Source organism: Hevea brasiliensis, chromosome 2 (genome assembly GCF_030052815.1).
Source record: "Hevea brasiliensis isolate MT/VB/25A 57/8 chromosome 2, ASM3005281v1, whole genome shotgun sequence".
Classification (NCBI taxonomy): domain Eukaryota; kingdom Viridiplantae; phylum Streptophyta; class Magnoliopsida; order Malpighiales; family Euphorbiaceae; genus Hevea; species Hevea brasiliensis.
Window position 1 is genome coordinate 106,525,527 of NC_079494.1, and position 13,647 is coordinate 106,539,173.

The following is a 13,647-nucleotide window of genomic DNA, read 5'->3' on the forward strand; positions in this document are numbered from 1 at the left end:
ATTTATCTATATTTTATTATACATAAAATAGGTTAATTTTTCCCTAAAATCTATTTACTAAGGAGTACTAGAATTGGTAATTGTTAATTTCTTCTTTTAATAATATTATATTAATATTTTAATTTATCTTTAATTAATTATATTAATTTATTATTTAAAAAATAATAATAAATTATATTTAGTGGACATTAATTTATAATTTATAATCATTATTTTATAATCTATGGCCTTGAATTGTAACACCCCAAAAATTTTAAATTTATGAGCATTTTTGGTATTTTAATTTTATTTAAATTTTAGGAATTTTTTTGAGATTTTTCAGATTTTAAAAATCGGGTTCGATTTTCCGAAAATATAAACTTTGATGATTTTTAAAAATTAATTTAAAGACCACGTGGCAAAACTAAAAATATATTTGGAGTCTACGTATTTTTCTGAGTTTTCTGGAATTTTTTCGAAATTTTTGGACCTCGTTTTCGGTCCCGAGGCAGAGTAAAAAATTTAAAATTTTGTATTCTGAATCGAACCGGCCGAATCGAACCGAATCGGACCGGTCGAATCGGACCGGTCTTCTTCTCTTTTTCTTCTCCCTCCCGCGCACGTCGACCTTCTCCTCTTCTCTCTCTCTTTTCTCTCTCCTCCCTCCTCCCCTTGCCGCGCCACTGCCTCCCCTGCGTCCCCACCTCGCCGGCGCCCCACCTCGGCCCTCCCCCACGGCCGACCGCCGCCTGGAACGCCGGAAAACGGCCTTAGAACGGACGCGCAGCGCGCGCGTGACTGTTGGACTTCCCGGCCAAAATCTGGCTTATCCGGCCACCAATCGAACCGGGTCTTGTGTCTAAAATCTACTCGTCGAGAGCTTTCCATAAACACCAAGAACGCCGAAATCCATCGAGCGGTTTGTCCAATTTTTGCCCCGGGAAGTTTTAGCCCATTTTGACTTTCGGGCTAGATTTCTCGCAAACCGTGAATCCCACGAGAAAACCGAGAGTACCAGAGCGCTCCACTCGTCGAGAGCTTCGCGGCGACATAAATTTCGAATTTTTTCGACACCATTTTTTTGGTGGGTCCCACGGAACTTCGCAGTGTTTTTCCGAGCATTAAATGAGCTTAGAAAATTTTGAAAAATTTATGTACTAACCTCCGTGTTGTGGGCTTCGTGTAGGTATCCTCAATTCGCGGAAATTTGACAGTTGACCGGGTCTGCAAATTTCGGGCCAGACAGACCCGTTACCGGAAAAGTCTCCGAATTGGATCGAGGTTTTGGCTACCCCCCATTGTCAGACATCCCGAGCGCGTTCCCGAAGTCGGAATCGGCAAAGGTAAACCCGAACCTTGCTTTTTCGTAATTTTCTAGTGCTTAAATAGGATTAAAAATCCATAAAATATTCGTGGTAGCTCAGAAAATTATGATTCTTTTTGCAATAGCCTAGTAATATTGCTAAGGACTGCGGGGCAAAGTTTTAGAATTTTCAGAGCTTGTTTGGGTAGTTTTTTGCAAAAATGATCAATTATAAGGACTAAATTGAAATTTTACATATTATGATGAATGACTGATTTAATGGGCCCAGGAGGGGCTGTGTGATGTGATTGAGTTGTGAATATATGGATTGTAAATATAGAAGTGTGTTTTGAGCCATTTTGCAGGTTGGGTAGGTCATAGGTATAGGGGAGACTCTGCCGGATTTTCGGCACGACTTAGGACGTATTTGGTCTTTTCTTGATTGTATTGAGTCATTTGTATTAAATAACTGTAATATAATTGTCGTGAGCGATGACCTTCTTCCTCCGCCCAGCCGCCACAGTGACCGTTGTCAAGTCTGCGAGTAAAATATTAATTTTAATTGTAATTTCACTATTATTATATGTTCAAGCATGCCCATGCATCACTTATATGCATATATCTATGTAGATAAACTTCAGGCACGATTTATGTTGCATTCATAACTGTGAAAGTGCCATTTATGTTGCTGTGGTAATTTGGAGCAGTGTGCGTGCGTTGGCGTGCGTGTGATGTGGTGTGGACTATAGATTGGACGGGTAGTCACGGCTTGAGATCTTCGCTGGGGCCCGATCCTTCGGGGGGTAGTCACGGCTTGAGTTCTTCGCTGGGACCCCCGATTTGGTTTATTAAGCGAAAGTCCGGCTTGAGTTCTTCGCTGGCACCAGGTTGGATTTAAGAGAGCTGTATAGGAGATCAGCTCCCATATATTATAATTGATATCACTGAGTGTGTGAGTGCTCCAAATTACCTTTTGATGTTATGATGTGAAAATGTCGTCGATGTTGCATTTCACTCTACAGGGTGCATTAGTTTTAGATAGTTATAGAGATTATGGTTAAAATTGATATTTTACTCTCTGAGTCGAACGCTCACTCCTGTTCAAAAATTTTTCCAGGCCACAGGAGGATATTTTTGAGGTTAACCTGCTTTCTCCTTCGCAGGTCGATTACTAATGTTTGTATAAACTTGTTAAATCTTAGAATTTTCGCATGTGTTAGAAATGTTTATTTGATTTGGGTCTGTAAACTAAATTATTATTTTGGACCTGTAAACTTAATATTCTATGCATGTTTGATGGATTGGATGAGGGAGCTGAGCTGCCATTTATTTTTATGCTGATGAGTATGTGGAGGGTGAGCTGAGCTCCCCAATTGAGTATTTATTGTGTTTACAGGTCGGGTGAGTCGAAAACTCCCCGTTGGAAAGTCCATTTTATGGCCGGACTCTGTCCGTTTGTTTTCTTGAATTTGGGCCCAAATGGGCCTTAGAGTTGGGTTAATGAACAGTTAGGCTTATTACGGGCCTCGGGGGCTTTAGGCTGGCTCAGGTCCTAGTGTCGGTCCGGCCCATAGGTTGGGTCGTGACATGAATGGTCAAATTTTAAATACCACAATTAGTAGTGTAACTTTTACCTTTCAATTAAAATTATTTAAGATTAAATTAAATTTATTTTTAATTTTTCTTCATTATCTTGATTATAAATAATAGGAATTTTATGCTATTTGAGAATTATTAAATTTTCTTCTATCATCTATGCTTTTAAATTATTTTTTGATTTGCTCTATTTTTAATTATTTATATTCAAAATTTATTAGTTTTAATTCTCAAATTTTATTTGCATTTCTATTGATCTATGATTCTTATAATATTAATAAGAGACCATTGAATCTAAAAACTAAAAAATCAAGTGGTAGCAACCATACATATATAAGAAAAAAAAAGTAATAACAAGACAAATATAATTATTTGTAGATTTATACTGAGATAAACTTCCAATATTGATTTTACATATATTTCTTTTTATTTTTATTTTTTTTAATTATTTTTATTATTTATTTACTGATAATTATGATGACATTTTTATTTTTTTGATATTTTTTATTTATTTATTTTTATAAGTAATAATAAATTTTAATAATATATATGTTAGCTAGTATATGTTTTTCATAGAAAATAAAAAGTGAAAGAAATATATAATTTTATTAGAAATTTAAATTAAACATATAAAGATTAAAAATAAAATATTAAAATGAGAGTACTATAATTATATGCTATAGATTTTAATAATCAAACTATATAAAAAATATTAAAAATAATTTTAATAAAAAAATTAAAATATTAAAATTTAAATTAAATATATAGCCATATTCCTGCGCTTCATGCCATAAATTAATTCTATAAAACATAAATTAATGAATTCGAATTATTTCATATGAAATAGTTTCAGAAAACATAATTATTTCATACTGAAATAGACGTAATTTAAGCTATTTTAATTCAAATAGGACGCTGTTATGTTATCTTTGATTTAAAAAATAAAAAAAAAAAAAAAAAAAACTTCGGTAACGCAAATTCTTTCTTCAAAACCGAGCTGCGCACTAGTGGGCCCACGCAAAGAACCTGGGTCATAAGGCGTCGATTTCCCAATGACAATGCGTTTCAACAACCAGCTCATGGAATTTTTTTTTTCTTTTAAACAGAAAAATTAGATATTTCATTAAAGAAGAGATAAGGCCATCTCACCCGATTCATTACTAAACTACCATGCTTGATATTAAATACGCTATTAAAATTATTTTAAAAAACATTTTTAATATATAAAAATTGATTAAAAAATATTCTTATTTATTTTGGATTTGTCCTTCGAGAAACATATTGATTATGTATTATAAATGACAATGAACAATAATTTATTTTGAGCCTATTCTCATTCAATCGATTTTTTTTTTTCTTTTGAACTTGAGTATTGTGGTATCATTTCAATTACTCCACCAAACTCATCTAAGCATGCATTTTTAAAACACACGTTAATATTATCACGTGTACCAGCAAGAGTCTCAACTTTATCGATTTACTCATCTTCAGAAGAATACCTTACTATTTTATTGGATTCTTTTTATAGGGAGTCACAATTTTACTGGCCTCCTAAGAGTCTCTTTGCTTTTCTATCCATGTGCAGAGGCAGCACAAGAATCTTCGGCCACTATCTCCGTACTATTGTCTATCAAACCATTGAATTTGATACCATTTATTAGAGATTTGAGAGTCCAAATCATCTAGAAATAATTTTTCTTATACACTAATGAGTTTGACATTATATTCAATTCAAAATTTCAAACAAATGAATTTATCGGTCACTTTCATTTCTATATTTAATTTTTACTCATTTAAATATATTTTTAATATAAAAATTTTAACACGTATATATTCCCAATAATAATTAAATTTTTATTTTAAAGGAAATTAAGCAGAGAAGTATAGAATTGGGTTGAGTATTTATAATCTTCAATTAATGAACACACACCTTAGCACCCATTAAAGTTTAAACTAATATCTAGAATCTGCCTTAGAATGAAATGATTAAACTATGTCATGGACCTCACGGTTCATATATGAAAACAAAACATATAATTAGCTTGGAGGTCAATTCTTACACTGTCCTTACATTGCTGTTGGCATCCCTATTCTCCCTTTCCTGCTTTGTCTTCTTTTAATTATTTTCACTAATTTAATTAATTTTGAAAATAAAACAAATTAAACTATTAATATAAAAACAAGTTTATATTGACAAATAATCTTAAATACATAGGTTGCGCATACGCCTGATTGTGCTAATATAAATTAGTTAAAGTGCACGTAAAATTGACCTTAACATCATACCATGATGATGATATTAATAAACATCTTTATTTATATATTATAATGAAAAAAAGGTTTTTCTAATTAAAGCTGGATCAATGTGATCCTATTAGAAAAATGGATAGTGTTATATATAGGTACGTGAAAATTCATTTTTATGATAATTATTACATTCTTAAATAGAGATAAAGGTGACAATTTAACCACCAATAATATCTTAATGGAATCAAAGTATTAGCATATGCATTACATTTTCTTTCAATATAATATCTATTTATGTAAAAAAGGGAAAAAATAATAAAATGTGAAATATTAATGTGCGACAAAAATTATCATTAATTTTATTAGCTCTGCTTAGTCACAATTTTATTATTTTAGTACATTGTATTATTTTTTTATTATTATTTTTTACATTCTTATAAATCCATATTTAATATTTAATTATCTAATTGATATAATAGCACTCTAAAATACTCGAATGTAGAATCCTAATATAATATAAACACTATCCACTAAAAATAATACTTTTATTATGATTTTGAATCCCACTCTAATTGAACTTACTCTATATATAATTCTACTGATGCATATATAAGGAGTTCAAGTATTCACAGTCAAGCAAACTGTTTTCTTTAGTTTAATTCTCTCAATCTCATTTCCCTTTATTAGTCCACTCACTTAATATTCACTTATCTTGCAGGTACACACTTGTAGAAAATATCCACAAATAAAATCACTTATATTTAAAGAATATTCAATACAATAAAGATAATATTGCAAAATTTTTCAATAATAATAAATCATAATGAGAAAATAGAAATGTTTGCATCCATATATCAAATTACTCTCTTCGTTTATTTTTATCTATCACATTTGAGTTTTTCTTTTATTCAGAATTATCCATTGCATTTAAAAAATTAAGAGCATTAAATTTTTTTTTTCAATTTTACTCTTTATTTCAACTAAATACATTTAGAAAATCAAGAGTATTAATTTTTTTTAATTTTACCTTTATTTATACTAAATACAATAAATATTTATACAATAAGTAATTAAGTGAGATCAAAAGTAAATTAGTTCATTATTAGTATATTTTTATAAAATGAGATTATTCAATCATTTTTTTAATTATCATACAAAGCGCAAATATGATATATAAAAATGAATAGAGGTAATATTATAGAAGAAAAAATTTATGCCTATATACTTTTTTATAGGTATAAATTTTATATTTATATGCAAGAGATATTAAGTGTTCTTAAAATATATGTTTTTTAGTGACAGAACATGAATTCCACTCTTTATAAAAAAAAAAAAGGTTGAATATACAAGGAGCACTCTTTATATTTTTAGTGCTTCCAATGTATTTAATAAATTTACACAATTCTCAATCCTTATGAATGATGCATTTAGAATAAAAATTTTCAAAATATTTATATGATTTTTTATTAATGAAATCATAAAATTTTCCTTGTTTTTCTATTTTTGTAATAATATATGGGCATTAAAACTAACATATTTTTTAATCTATAGCTGGCAGGTGATGATGAGATTTTTTGTTAACTTAATAAAATATTTTATCTTTTAAGTTGATATCAAAATAAGTATGGACTATTAATGTTTTAAATATCTGAACATTTACATAGTCTCACTTTTTTATTGTTGGAAAACATTTAACTCGTTACAATTTAATTGAATTATATGTTACAAAATCCATTTTGGGTAATTCATTTGTCTGATAACATGTTGGTGATATAGTTTTTCAAAATATATATTTGCCCAGTAATTTAGATTCTGGAATAGTTTATGAGTCAAGTTGTATTAATGATTTGACTACACAGATGATTCATTCAAATACATGATTCAGCCACAGCAAGATTTACGTAACAAAAGGAAAGAATATTTATTAAAAATAGTAATCCCTATCTTAATAGGATTATCAAACTGTAATTACATATTTTAAATAGAAATATATCCTTATGCTGGCTAATTATTACACAATTGACTTCTTATAATTAATCAAAATTTAAAGCGGAATTACATTATCATAGTAGTACGTCTTTATCTCTAATCAATTTTATTCACCTTCATTACACACCAACTTTAATTAAAGTTCTCATTGGCATGTTCCCTAATGTATTTTTGATCCGGTAAGGAAATTACATGGACCGCAACAAATATAATTGTTGATAATAATATTTATTTTTACAGCCATAGAAATATAGTATAATTAAATATAATATAATTACAATAAAAGATAAAGAAAAATAGCATATATTTTTTATGTTTAGAAAAAAGAGAATAAATGATATAAAAAAAAAGTTAAAAAAAAATACAGCACTTCACTCATTCCTTACACCACAAATTAAAGTGTATAAAAAATTAAGATTTAAAAAATTACGAGAGAATAAGGCTTACCCTTACATTTTATCAATTCACTTATTTACTTATCCCTTATTATCTTTATTTATTCTTCCTTGGCTGACCTCTCAAATTTTGATTGTATATGTAATTTCCAGAAGCCAAAGCATAAACATCAACATTATTATGCCTAAGGGGTCCTAGACAGGGGAGGGCTAGAGAGACGGAGGAACCGAGGGTTAAGTTGGTGAGTTAGGAGGTCAAAGAGGCTTAGGGAGAAGGGACGAGACTGGCATAATCACAGAGGCGACGAGGCATAGAGAGAAGAGAGGATTTCGGCAGGGAATAAAAAGAGGGAGGAGGTTCTGAATCAAAAGGTTTATAAGAGGGAAATAGGGGCTCAAATGCAGAAAGTAAAGGGTTTTGGGTTCAATTTTAGAAATTTAAAAATAAAAATAAAAATAAATTAATCATAATATATGTGTCCATATTCTGATATTTGAAATAATAAATAAAAAAGGTCCTGCACCTGAGCTATAATAGCAAAATTAACGTGATTACTATATTTGTTACATAACTGCTAATTGTAAGATTTTTCCTGTTCCAAATAATAAAAATGCAAAATCACATAATATTTTTCCATAATTTCTCAAAAAATCACTAATTAATAAGTAGTGAGCAGTCCTTAATAACACATTTTGGAGTGGCAATAGAAATGCCCATCAGGAGAATTAGTTTGCGATATGAGTCCCTCTCTTGTGATGCCGTTGCCATGTTATATCGTTGTAGATGCACACAATGATACCAAACGAAGTAAATTTGAGAATGACAGAAGTTAATGCATACTTGTTTTAGTTGGCTACATATATATCCGTTGATACTCTGCTTCAGCTTTGCTACATATAGCCAGTAATAAACGCTCACCACATTATTTTTATTACTGCGAGAATTTCCTATTAAATTAGAAGCAGTCCAAGATGCATATCCCAGTGAAGAATATAATTGAAGGATGGACTTCATCCATTTAATTGTCCTCTTCTCTGGCCAACGCATTATTATTTATAAATAATAAGAAAGGAATTCTTATTATTAGCCAATGGCCATAATCATACATGTGAATTTCTATGTGATAGAGTAATGCTCTGGCCTTTCACATTATTAAAGTTTGTATATAGTTGCGTATTGATTTATAAGAATAATAAACAAGAAAGGATCTCAGTTTATCTTGTGTCTTTTCTTTCCATTCTTTCCTCCATCAGCTTAATTGCCGACACATATATTTTTAATTTTCTACAATTTGCAGTATTATATTATAAAAAAAAATGGGATAAACTTGCACTTTAGTATTAATTAGAGTGAATTTAATTAAAATTTAGTAAAAAAAATTATGAAACATATATAATAATAAATTAAATTTGCATAATTTTTTTAATATAATAATATCATTCAGGCACTTACACTGGGAACGCATGCAAATTCATGCAAAACCTATAATTACTTGCCCATCATCAGTCTGCATGAATTTAACCATTGTCCTTTTCTCCCTTTATAAGATACTTACCAACTTTTGTCTTGTGATCATCTGCACATCCAAATCCAAAAGCACTGGCCAAATCACAGAGGTGAGAAAATATTATAGTGGAAACAGCAGTACCCAGTAATAAATAAACAAAGTATCATATTAGGTGGAACTACCACGCTGTGCCATTTAAACTATTTAAATGACAACCTTGCCTTTGCTTAACGCTTCACAACTCCTCTCACCGACACTAGAAACACCGAGGTCGTATATCTAAATTACTTTTTATTTTATTCGTTCCTTTGGATTTTCTTGACATCGACTTTTATGGGCATTTTCATCATAATTGCATGAACATGAGAGGGATGAGACCTATTGCAGTCAATGAATTGAAAGCCTTAATTTAATAATTAAATTAATTAAAATTAACGTTTGATTATATTTTTATATTATTTGATTATTTATTTGTTTTTTTATTTTATATTGTAAATATACATTGATTACAGTTAATTTTGGAATTTTAATTATAATAGCAGTATAAGTTACCCTTCGGGAAGGTCATGTGCCATGGCGCGTGACTCGAGATGCTCGATCCACGCGGGTCTACCATATTAATCGTGGTCAGAACCGAAGTTCTCGCAAATTGCAGTGTTTGAAATTTTGATTTCAGAGCCAAATTGACTTTAGCCTCACTTAGGTGTGAGAAGTCAGAAAGATGTGTGGTTTTGAAAGCTGGTTTCTAATTTAATATGGTAGTCTCGGTGGCGTAGTATGATCAAGATCGCTTTTCTTGCTCGCTCGTCTATCAGTTTGTGTAGAAGGCTGCCTCCATTTCCACCAACTTTCACTTTTCATAGACAAAAGGGTTATTGTCTTCCTTGTGTTAAAGAAATCCTCTCAGTTTCCATAAGAAAGACGCTCTCTTTCTGTTACTTTCCCAAGAAAAACTGTATTCTTTCTCAATAGGAGCTGAACTTCTTTGATTGTCTGAATGTAGTGACCAAAACCCAGGTTAAAATTTTTCATTTTCTTTTTTTTATTGTAATCTAACCCTTGCTTTCTGATCACACTCATGATTTAATGTTAGCAGTCTTCCATTTTATATTTCCCACATTAAAGTAGCGAGTGCATGAAGCTTAAAGTTTAGCTTTCGAGTTTTTTTTTTCTCCTTTTATTTCTATCTTAAAATGGGAAATTTATGGTCTTGTATCTGTTTATTGTTTCCTCTAATTATCTTGCTCGCTCCTGTTTCAATTGGACAATTGTCTCCCAGTGAAACCAGAACTCTTTTCCAAGTTCAGAAACTTCTTGAACATCCTCAAGTGCTTCAAGGATGGACAAATTGGACCAACTTCTGTTATCTCCCTCCCTCGCCTTCCCTCAAGATTGTTTGCTCAAACAATCATGTAACAGAATTAACTGTAGTTGGAAACAAAAGCTCCCCATCTCAGAGCCCAAAACCAATTGATTCAGTGAATTTCTCAGTCTCCCAACAAACTTTGTCTAAGAACTTCTCTATCGATGCTTTCTTCACTGTTCTAACTAGGCTTTCAAACTTGAAAGTATTATCACTAGTTTCCTTAGGATTGTGGGGTCCATTACCTGCCAAGATTAACAGGTTTTGGTCTCTTCAAGTGCTAAATGTTAGCTCAAATTTCATTTATGGGGAGATTCCTCAACAGGTTATGTCATTAAAGAATCTTGCTAGTCTTGTTTTAGCCGATAATTTGCTGAATGGGAGTGTACCAGATCTCGAAAGCTTAGTCGCACTTCGAGAGCTGAATTTAAGTGGCAACCATCTTGGACCCAGCTTCCCTTCACTGGGTAACAATCTTGTTACTGTAATTTTGAGTAACAATTCCTTGAGATCCGTTATTCCTTCTGGATTCAAGAACTTCAACCTTCTTCAGCAATTAGACATCTCGTCCAATAAGCTAATTGGACCAATCCCATCTACTCTGTTCTCTCTGCCTTCAATTCAGTCCCTTGATTTAGCCCAAAATCAGTTGAGCGGTGCCCTGCCAACCAACATTTCTTGCACTGCTAAGCTTAAATTCGTGGACATTTCTCGCAATCTTTTGATAGGAAAATTACCTTCATGTATTGCATCCAATTCTGTAAATCGGACCGTCATTAGTTCATGGAATTGTTTGTCTGGTGCAAATTCAAGTTACCAACATCAATTTGCATTCTGCCATAAAGAAGCTTTGGCTGTTAAGCCCCCAGCTGAACGTGAAAAGGAAAAATCTACAATCAAACTAGGACTGATACTTGGTATTATTGGAGGTGTTGCGGGGATAGCAGGTGTTCTTGGATTGTTGATTGTGATCATTATTAGAAGATCGCAAACAAGAAGAGCTTATGGTGGCAAGTTTGATGGATCTTTTGCTGATAAAATGTCTTTTCGTAGCTCCTCTGTGCCAAACATTGATTCAAGTAAGTTTGGCTTCTGCTTTTCTCTGTTTTTTTGTTCTAAAGTTTATTAGATTTACTAATTAGGATGATCAATTATATGAATTTCTGCAGGGCGTGTGCCTCAGACAATGAGGTCAGCTGCAATAGGTCTTCCACCGTATCGTGTTTTCACATTAGAAGAAATTGAGGATGCAACTAACAACTTTGATCCAACGAATTTCGTGGGAGAAGAATCTCAGGGACAGGTAAAGTTCAAGAAGTTTGTGAGAAAGAAAATTTGCTTGATCCTGTAATGATAATTACCAATAAAAAAACTAACAATTTCCTTAAAATCTGAAAGCAATTCTTTACTGTTATATCTACAGCTCTATAAAGGTTGGCTCAGAGATGGCTTGGTGGTCCTGATAAAATGTGTGAAATTAAAGCAGAAGAATTTGCCTCAAAGTTTGGTGCAGCACATGGAGGCACTTTCAAAGCTGAGGCATCTGCATTTGATCAGTGTTCTTGGACATTGCATTGTTACTTATCAGGATCATCCAAGTACAGCTAGCACTGTCTTTGTGGTTCTTGAACACATCTCCAATGGATCTCTTCACGATTATCTTACTGGTAAATCAAACAGCAAATTTTGGAAGTTCGAAACATATTCAAGAGTTTTAATCCAATGCTTTTGATCTAACAGATGGGAGAAGGAAGGATGTCCTGAAATGGCCGCAAAGAATGGCAATTAGTATTGGAGTTGCCAGGGGAATCCATTTCTTGCACACAGGAGTTGCACCTGGAATTTTTGGGAATAATTTAAAGATTGAAAACGTATTGTTGGATGAGAGTCTCACTGCAAAACTTAGTAACTATAACATTTCCTTGCCATCAAAGGTACAAGCCATTCTCAAATTATAACACCATTTTCATTGTTGAGACTCTTGTTCTTGGATGAATCTCAAGTTCTGATTTTGGAATTTTCCAGGTTGGTTCACAGAGTCCTCTAAATGGACTAGATATCCATAATCTTAGCAGTGCAAATGCAGAAAAGGAAGACATTTATCAACTGGGTGTTATCCTAGTTCAAGTCATTACTGGCAAACTTATAACATCCCCAAGTGAATTGGAAGAATTAAGGAGTCAGGTAAAAATTCAAGACTGCAAGTCTCATATGTTGCCTTCATTTTAATGATGCCATTATTTTTCAAATGCTTTTTCCTGTTCTATGAACAGCTAGAAAAAGGCTTAGCTGAGGCGCCATCAAAACTACGAGCTATGATAGATCCTTCAACAAGGGGCAGTTTCGCATACGAATCACTAAGAACTACAGTCAAAATCACCATTAATTGCCTCTCAACAGACTCGAGCAGTAGACCTTCAATAGAAGATGTCCTCTGGAATCTGCAGTATTCAAATCAAGTTCAGGATGGATGGACCAGTAGTGGAAACCTTGGCACGCAGTTATAGTATTGCTTTTTTCTTGAGTTTCAAACCAATTGAGCTGTTACACTCTGTTGCTTTCCTGTATCATTTATTTATTGTATGACTATGTGAATAATAAAGAAACCACCTTGTATTTATTTTAGGCCTAATGTTTCAAAAGAAAATTTGAAATTTTATTGCGTGTGAATTTTAGTTTTATTTTTCAATAATGTGTTAATTTCAACTATATTGTCATTCTAGAAAAGATGGGGCAAATTTTGCCAGCTCAGTTCTTAGAATGAATAATAATGTAACGAGTAACAGTTACAAGTGCATTTAGTTTAGTTTATAAGTTAATCAAATTTACTCATAAATTAAAATATTGTTTAATTTAAATTAAAAAATTAATTAAAACAAATTAAAAATAATAAGTTTATCTTTTAATTATTTATTTATTTTAAAATTACTCTTTAATCAAATAAAAGAAATTATATTTTCTTAATAGCATTTAAAAAATACTAATAAAGATTCTCATTTTAATAAACTCTGAATTACTTAAAAATATCTCATACCTTTTTTTTTTGTTATTTTGATAGATTAAATTACTTTTAATAAAAAATTTAAACTAATTAAAAGTAACTTGTAAAAAATGTCATCAAATACTCAATTATTTATTTTTAAATTAATTTATAAGTTAAAAAGTATATTTCAAAAATTAAAAATAAGTTAAATATTTATTCTATACACAAATTTAATAGAAATTAATTTTTCTTATATTTATTTTAAATTTGAATATTTCATTTTT

General features: G+C 31.3%; 1 protein-coding gene across 1 annotated transcript; it reads left to right on the forward strand.

Annotated features, from left to right (window-relative positions):
* The first annotated feature begins 9,682 nt into the window (after window positions 1–9,682).
* LOC110643720 (probable LRR receptor-like serine/threonine-protein kinase At1g14390) lies at window positions 9,683–13,000 on the forward strand. Its single transcript, XM_021796194.2, has 6 exons — window positions 9,683–11,459; window positions 11,550–11,683; window positions 11,804–12,047; window positions 12,121–12,314; window positions 12,406–12,564; window positions 12,654–13,000. The coding sequence occupies exons 1-6, from the start codon at window positions 10,211–10,213 to the stop codon at window positions 12,885–12,887; spliced, it is 2,214 nt and encodes a 737-aa protein (XP_021651886.2). The 5' UTR covers window positions 9,683–10,210; the 3' UTR covers window positions 12,888–13,000.
* Window positions 13,001–13,647: the final 647 nt, after the last annotated feature.